General features: G+C 49.5%; 1 protein-coding gene and 1 pseudogene across 1 annotated transcript in view; one reads left to right on the top strand and one right to left on the bottom strand.

Annotated features, from left to right (window-relative positions):
• Window positions 1-8,535, bottom strand: part of PLB1 (phospholipase B1) — a 119,918-nt gene that overhangs the window by 50,155 nt on the left and 61,228 nt on the right. Inside the window, exons 22-28 of the mRNA XM_032301369.1 lie at window positions 7,641-7,745; window positions 7,425-7,520; window positions 7,132-7,203; window positions 6,070-6,108; window positions 5,136-5,196; window positions 4,204-4,262; window positions 3,182-3,255 (exon numbers count right to left, since the gene is read on the bottom strand). Coding sequence (XP_032157260.1) covers window positions 3,182-3,255; window positions 4,204-4,262; window positions 5,136-5,196; window positions 6,070-6,108; window positions 7,132-7,203; window positions 7,425-7,520; window positions 7,641-7,745 — 506 coding nt within the window. The remainder of the gene's footprint in view (window positions 1-3,181; window positions 3,256-4,203; window positions 4,263-5,135; window positions 5,197-6,069; window positions 6,109-7,131; window positions 7,204-7,424; window positions 7,521-7,640; window positions 7,746-8,535) is intronic.
• Window positions 1,569-2,407, top strand: LOC116566808 (annotated as a pseudogene).

Raw genomic sequence — 8,535 nt, 5'->3', positions numbered from 1 at the left:
TGTCCTGTCCACAGCCACCCACCCCCCATGAATTCTGGGTCTACTTCTCCTCAAAACCCATGAGATTCTCTCTTTTCACTTTGTTTCCTATGGGGAAGAGGCTCAAATTCCATTCTTGACTGACCCAGTAACATTAATTGCCTAGTTTTTCCAATCTAGAAGCTATAATGGCTCAAAAATTGCTTTCTCACATCAGTCTTCTATACAAACACTTTCCAGGAGATGTTAACAGGTGTTATGAACGAAGAAAAAGTTCTGGAATTAAGGGAAACATTGGATTAAACAGATAAAACTTAAACAGATTTCTGCATTGCAGGGCTTATCAGAGCCTTTAATATGCTAATATGCTCATGAATTCCCCAGAGGAAGGCTACAATGTTTCCCCCTCAAATACAAAGGATTTTCCCTTCTTCAGGAACATGTCTGGAGTTAATAATGTTCCGTGGAACACTTGAGACACAATATGTATTCCACCAAGTGTCAAACTGTCTCTCAGACCCTGACCTGGAGCTTCCATCTTTTTTTTTGAGATGAAGTTTTGCTCTTGTCACCCAGGCTGGAGGGCAATGGCACCTTCTTGGCTCACTGCAACCTCTGCCTCCCGGATTCAAGCAATTCTCCTGCTTCAGCCTCCCAAGTAGCTGGGATTACAGGCACGTGCCACCATGCCCGACTAATTTTTTGTATTTTTAGGAGAGATGGGGTTTCACTATGTTGACCAGTGTGGTCTTGAACTCCTGACCTCAGGTGATCCACCCACCTTGGCCTCCCAAAGTACTGGGATTACAGGTCTAAGCCACCGTGCCCAGCGAGCTTCCATCTTTAACACACATGCATTTGGGAGCAGCTATTTGAAACATTTAGGACAAATGAAGGGTTTAAAGGGACAGCAGCCATTGAACCTGAGGCCTTAGAAAATTGAGACATTAGGCTGTAATGGACTTCACTTGTAGGAAGAAACAGAGCAATGGCTGAATTTTCCCATCGTTGCAGAGATAAACTTTTAGTAGAGGATATTGCCTGTTCATATCTGAATCCCAGGAGCCCGGCTGGTCAATCTGTTTGTAAAGTTGGGCTCATTGCCTCACTTCCCCAGGTTGCCCCACCTGGTGCATGTCACGTATCTGTCACCCGCAATGTGGTTTGTCTACTTTATTTTCGATTTTCCCATGCTACAGTGTGAGGTCACTGCCTTCTCTAGCTGTGGCCAAGTGCCGCTGCCATGATCTCATGCTCTTTCTTGATTGTAACAAGCTCTGCTCTCTCTCTGGTTTTTCTTTTTACTGTAGCCTCATTAGAAGCAGAGTGGTGAGTCAGTGAGGCTCTGATTTGTCCATGGCAGCCTGTTAGGACCAGGTACCTGGCCAAGGACTTGTGGAAACGCAGGGACCTTGTCACAGGAAGACAATGACCTCTGTTCTTAAGGGGTTGAAATCCTCACGCTAAAGACACCCTAGGTTCTTGCTGTGGGTGCTACAGGCTGAGTGATGGCAACTTCCTCCCTCCCTGGAAACCCATTCTCTCTGGGACTCTGCTCAGGTCTGGCCAGAGAAGCCTCACGGTCCTGATCACGCCCTCCCTGCTCCCTGTCACTTCCCCGAGAAGCAAATTCATTCAAAAGAAAAAGGTGCGCACGCGCCGCGACACTGTGCAGAACAACGCGGTCTCTTGGCCCCTCTGCATGCGGGAAGGTGGCAGAGCCGGCTACCAAGTCCGTGCTGTTTGTGTGTCTGGTTAACATTTGTCGATCACCCATTGCAGAGGCAGTTTTCAGGCAACTTGTAACTGATCAAAACATCGCAGAGAATTGGAGGGCAGACAGCGCGGCGACTTCCGGGTATGAGGGCGGGAACCCCCCTGACTGCCGAGGGCAGAGCGCACAAAGAGGCATGGCATTCTCATGAACCACGTTGCCCGGAAGATTACCAAAGAAGGTTTTGCCACATTTGATTATATACTATGTATGGATGACAGCAATTTGAGAGATTTGAATAGAAAAAGTAATCGAGTTAAAACCTGCAGAGCTAGGAAAAAAAAAAAAAAAAAAAAAACCTGTAGAGCTAAAATTGCACTACTTGGGAGCTATGATCCACAAATACAACTTACTATTGAAGATCCCTATTATGGGAATGACTCTGACTTTGAGGCGGTGTGCCAGCAGTGTGTCAGGTGCTGCAGCGCGTTCTTGGGGAAGACCCACTGAGGCACGTTCCCGCCCTGCTGCGGCCAGCCTGACCAGACCCCACCCTGAGGGCCTGCATTTCTCATTGTGTAATAACGTTCCAGAGCCCAGGGCCCAGAGCCCCAGCTCTTTGTTGAGTTGACTTACTGTTTCTTACCTTAAAAAATAATTGTAGATGAAAATCAGTTGTGTTTGGCAGAAGAATAAATAAAAATCTTTGATTCAGACAGTTAAAAGAAAAAAAAGAAAAGGGAGGCGGCAGCAAAGGTGTTCTCCTGGCTCCACCGCTCATCAGCACGCTGCCCCCTCGTGGCCAGCTTCATTCTAGTTGTTTTCCCAGGTAAATTCTGAGCTACTGGCCGCTTACTTTGAGAATGAGAACTTTATTAGGAAAGAAAGAAATTTGACAATACCCACTCGCAACTGCTCGCCTGGCACACCCTGACCTTCTCCACTTGTGTGTTCGGGATGCCCTTTCTCACCCTTTCCTCTTGTCTATTTGCTAATCTTTCAAGATCTGGCTGATTGTGACTGTGTCTTGAAGTGTGCATTGGGTTTCACAGGTTTTCTGTGCAGATGTGTACATGTACGTAGAGGCAGCCACGTGACTACAAGACAACATGAATAAACACATAAGACAGTAAACAGAGATGTGGGAACACCACGTGTACACGTATACACGCAAGCGGGCAGGTGAGGATTCAGGGATTTGGTGCTTTTCTGGTGCATTTCATGTTGGATTTGCTGACTCAGGAGTCTGATAAGAACCTGGTTTACTACTTTCTCTGTACAATAAAAAAAAAAGAGATTATCAACAGTAAAATATCCTCTCCACTCACCCAATATTCACATTTTGCAGAAATATGTAGGTTTTTCTTTCTGAAAATCCCTTCCAGACCAAGTCTCTGACCTCTGGGATTCACATATTTATAGGAGACAAAGCCACATCCACTCTCTGTTGTGGGGGGAGCCCTGAGAAAGGTCGAAGGTTAACATTACCTGTATGACAGTCCCCGATACTGTGTGGTGACATCGGGGAGGTCGTCCGCTTTGGAGCCAATTCCGTTGCCAGCCTTTGAAAACATACCAGAGTCCACAGGAAATTAGCCAGTCAGAGAACAGGGAGGCTGTGACAGTGCAGGGCTTCCAAAGACGGCTTCCCTATGCACTCACGCGGTGGGAGCAGACACCCGGCCAGGAGCCCCGGCTCTAAGTCTCCATCCTCCTCCCTGGCCGTGTGCCTTCCCCAACTCTCAGCTGCCTCCTCACCAAGCTGAGAACAGGCCCTGCTCATCTCACAGGGGACGTTTTGGGGACGAAATTGGATTACAGTGGTAAAAACCGCTTTGAAAACTCTCAAGTGCTTTACAAACATGAGAGAGCGTTGCTAATATCGTTCCCAGCGTTATGCCACTAAGTTCTTTAACAGCATGATGAGAGAGCTCATTGACTTAAGCGACTGCGGTGATTTCTCCTAAGCCTCACATTTCTCCTCGTTCCCTCTGGGGCATCCTATAAGGTATTCTCAAGGTCTTAGATGTGCTGCTGGAAACGATGATTGGGGATAGTAAAATAGCTCCTTTTCTTGGAAGTTAGGGGCAGAGCTTTATCCACAACTAAGGAGTCCTTGCTGCCTTCCGTGCAGATGCAAAGAGGAAACAGATGTGAGGTCTCAGCTGATTATAAAGCATAATCCAAAGGAAAAAGAGCACCTACACAAGGGGGTTTAGTAGAATCTTGAGTCAAAATCACATAGTTTTACATACATTAAAAAAGTGTTATTGGGTATTCAAAACCTCTGCCCTCTGAGACAATTCAGCTCAGTCCTGAAAAAGATTTCCTCTGTACAACTGTCTGAGAAGGTGGCCACAAATCAAGTCATTGGCATGCTCTTGGATTGACAAAGCCAGGTAGAGGGGCAAAATAAGAGAGAAGAGGAGAGGCATGCTGGCTCTTAAGAGGACTGGGACCTGGAGCTGGCCTAGGTATCCCCAAACCGCCCAGGGCCCAAGAGTCCTTACGGTCAGAGAGTCCCCCAGAGCAGCCACAACTTGGATGTCTGCAGGTCTCAGGGCATGCACTGGAAAGAAACAGACACACTCAGGGCTGCAGGAAGGAAGCTGCAGTTCAGTCTAGTGCCTCTGGCTTCAGGCAAGATCTGAAATGCAATCTGCACATGCACTGGGCCATGCAGGGCTGGGTGTGCACAGTACCACGGAGGAGGAAGTTATATGAGGACAATTTTCCCTTAAGACACAACCAATTCTGGACCTACAGGGAGAGAGGTGCAGAGAGGGAGAAGAAGAGGAAAAGGGGAGAAAGGGAGAAGGAGAGGGGAAAGGGAAAAGAAGGAGGGAAGTAAGGAGGGAAAGGCGGGAGGGAGGGGAGTCATGGGAGATGCCAGTCATGGCCTGAGTGCACAACTGGACGGGCATATCAAATCATGTAAGACGAGGTGCAGGACCTGACGTGCAGCCCTTTTAGTGGTGGGGTCTGAATTTTCCACCAAGAGTCTGAGAATAATCATGTTAGGCCTTTCCCTGCCCCCAGATCCGAAGAGCCTAGGGAATCTTCCAGGCCCTACTGTAGGCTGCAGTGATTGCAGAGCCTGGGGCCACAGAGCCAGCTTCCCCTGGGGACTCGGGCCCACCTCTGGGCTGAGCCACCCAAGGGTGTGCTCTCAGGGCTCCTCCACCTGTGCTCCCTCTAAGAGGCTGAAGCAGGTGGGCAGGAGACAGTTTCTGGCCCTAGGTGCCTTGGTGCCTGCTGAGCATGGTGTCACCACCAGCTAGAGTGGTGCAAACCGGGACTCATCCCAGGTAACCACCAGACAGGTGGCAAGCACTGGCCGTCACTGTGCCATAGAGTGAGTGTGAAAAGTCAGGTGAGAGGACTTACGGGCACAGGAGCCCCTGTGGAGGGGCCTGGGTCCTGTCTGCCATAGGGGGCTTACCTGAGGTAGGGGGCGAGGCAGAAGGGGCTCTGTCCCTGCATGTCAGCCAGCTCCCATGACCCTAAGGACACAGAACGAATACCAGAATCTCAGAGTTGAAAGGGACCAGAAAAACTGGCTATCAGGTGTATCCCAAGAGCTTTGAAAAATACAGATTCTTGGCTGGGCGTGGTGGTTCAAGCCTGTAATCCCAGCACTTTGGGAGTCTGAGGCAGGTGTATCACCTGAGGTCGGGAGTTTGAGACCAGCCTGACCAACATGGAGAAAGCCTGTCTCTACTAAAAATACAAAAAATTAGCCAGATGTGGTGGCACATGCTTATAATCCCAGCTACCTGGAGGCTGAGGTGGGAGAATCGCTTGAACCTGGGAAGTGGAGTTTGTGGTGAGCCGAGATTGCACCATTGCACTCCAGCCTGGGCAGCAAGAGCGAAACTCCATCTCAAAAAAAAAAAAAGAAAGAAAGAAAGAAAGAAAAGAAAAATACAGATTCCTGATTCTTGGGTCCTACTCCTGGAGTTGGGGGGGTGGGCTCAAACAGGCTTTTGAAGAAGCCTCCCTAGGTAATCTTGCATATCAGCCAGGTCGAGGTCCACTCATCTAGTTTAGACCCCTTCACCATCCAGTGCAAGACTCAGGGCAGAAATAAATGACCCCACCCCACACCAGCTCCTGCTTCTGCACTAGCTTTACAAGGAAGAGGGTTTCTTGTCACTTATGTTTCGGTAAAGCTGTGACTGGGTTGGTCGGATGCCTTCCAGCTGCTATCCACGGTATTTACCCTACCCGCTACTCCATCTGAAGGTCAGGTGGGTGGCCTTTATGGCCATCTGGAACTCTTGCCCGTTTTCCCACCCTGCCCGGTGGGCCTGTCCCAGCCCAGGCATTGCCCATTGCATTGCTCGGTGAGCCAAGAGGAAGCAAGACGCAAGTACCTGCATGCTGTTCTTGTAGGTCTTCAGAAATGGCCGGACCTGTGGGAGAAGGGGTATGCAACGGCAGCAAATTCTGCTTGCTTCTCTGCTTGCCAGCACTCAGTAAGTGTCGGCCTGGCATAAACAGCTGCAGCCTCCCTGTCCTGTATCCCAAGCCTGGCCTCTCTCTGCCAGGGTGACTCCCCCCTGGGATGTAGGGGGGCCTTCTCTGCAACCTGAACCCAGTGCAAAGAATGAGCAGAAACTCATGCTTCCAGGAATGTGCTTGCCTTCCTCCACCTCCCGCGTGGCTGGCTGAGGATGGCTATGTGGCCTCTCTTTTTCCACCCTGCCCTCTTCCAACCATGCTCCTCTTTCTGCTGGAAAAAGCCCTTGTCTCTGCTCCCCGGGCTCCCTTGCCACTCCATGCATACCCCACCCTGCAGTGGCCAAGATCCCTTCCTGCCCAAGCAAGAAAAGTCAGATGATCTTGGTCCTGTCTCACATAAGCCCTGCACAGTGGTTCCCAGTGTCAGCCTAGGAGCAGCCACTGCTGCTGGGGGCAGCCACTGCAGAGCTCCAAGAAAGTCTTTCTGAGAACTTGTGAGTAAAAATGTAGGGCTTGTTCTGCTTTTCCTTCCCTAGCTCCAGCTTCCAATTTACACCCCCCATCCCTCACCACCAACTAGATATCCTTCTAGGTCTCCGGTTCCTCACTCTGCCCCTCTGCCATAGAGGCAGGGGCTATGTGAAGACAAGGAATCCTTCTGCCCCATCTGCCTGTGAAGTTCTCCACTGCTCCCAGCTTTCAGAATGACAGGTAGATGTGGCTGCCATGCTCATCTCGCCCGCCCCAAAGAGCTGTTTCCAGCCCAGACGTGTGTGAGTGCTCCCGGCCATGCAGAGATCAAGTGGTCATCCCTCTCAGTACAGCCAGATGGGGCATTTGGGGCAGTTAACCCTGGAGTATAAAGTGGGGTGGGTGGGTAGGCAGAGCTGGGGGTGAGGGTGAGGGCCTGGGATGAAATGAACCAAGAAGCCCAATGGGAGCCGGAGCCTGGAAGGACGCACTTTCCACTCTACCTGGTTCGGGCATGTGATATTGATCTGGTTTTCAAAGTTATGATATGTTGTCTTCCGGCCAACAGGTTCCAGCTAAACCAAGAAGCAGGGAGATGGGGAGTGAGGAAGAGGTGGAAAGCTCAGGATGCAGGTCAGGGGTGCGGGAGGCAGGGAAGGACGAAGGAGATGGGGTTTATTTATCATTGCTGTGCACAGAATCACATGGCATGTATGATGGGCCTCCTACGTCAAGGAGGACCTTTGAGTCTTTTTCTTACCAGAGGGAGGATGTATTTTTCTCACAGCCACCTTACCATGTTTTTCCAGAGGGCACTGCCTGCACGGGCATGAGACTTGCTGCTGAAGTGGAAACAGTCAGGAGCGAAGAAAGAGTTGTCAGGCAATCCCTCCTGCTCACCGGGCAGAAAAAGAGAGGCCATTATAGACACGCTGGATCATATAAATGACACTCAGAAAGAGCCACACACTCTCTGTGGATTCTATTTATCCACGATGCTTGCTTTCTTTACCGAGGTCTTTGGCATGTCCACGTTTTCAAAGAACGGTTGCACAACCACTGTAAAATCTTCCCTTGTGTCGTATCGGCCGCTCTCAATCAGTTGGTGGGTCCCCTCCTGCAGGAGGAAAAGGGGATGGAGGTCAGGCAGTCCTCTGTGCATCTGCTCAGTCCTTGATCGATCTCTTTCCCCAACACAGAACTAAGCAGAATCTGACTGTTGAGTGAAATCAACCTGGAGCAAAATTGCAACTGAAATTTTACATTTTAGATCATTTACATTTTAGATCAGCCTTTATCTTAACCCCTGGCCCCAAACTCTGCTGCAATTGCATCTATTTGAACTAGGCTGTGAAAAAGGATAGATAAGAAAAGTCTATCAGCTTGACTTTTTTTTTTTCTGAGATCGAGTTTTGCTCTTGTTGCCCAGGTTGGTGCAATGGCGCGATCTTGGCTCACTGCAACTTCCACCTCCCAGGTTCAAGCCATTCTCTTGCCTCAGCCTCCCGAATAGCTGGGATTTCAGGCATGTGCCACCACGCCCAGCTAATTTTGTATTTTTAGTAGAGACGGGGTTGCTCCATGTTAGTCAGGCTAGTATTAAACTCCTGACCTCAGGTGATCCGACTGCCTCGGCCTCCCAAAGTGCTGGGATTACAGGTGTGAGCTACCTTGCCCAGCCAGCTTGACTTCTTTTAAAGCTATTTTGACTAAAGATTTGAGGGGTGGTTTTTAGTTAAATGACATTTTGAATAATCCAAACAATTTATTTCTGTCCTACATTTGTCCAGGAAAATCAAAAGTGCATCAAAATTGAGTGTATATTTACATTGCCTGTGCAGGGTGTATGTGTGCCGGAGACTCTCAGATCTGTGTAACCCTCACAGCTTCTGCTTGGGGTCACTTCT

This window comes from Sapajus apella, unplaced genomic scaffold (genome assembly GCF_009761245.1).
Source record: "Sapajus apella isolate SASKATOON/1434 unplaced genomic scaffold, GSC_monkey_1.0 scaffold44, whole genome shotgun sequence".
In the NCBI taxonomy this organism is placed as follows: domain Eukaryota; kingdom Metazoa; phylum Chordata; class Mammalia; order Primates; family Cebidae; genus Sapajus; species Sapajus apella.
Note: the sequence above shows the minus strand (reverse complement) of the source record. Positions and strands in the feature narration are given on the sequence as shown.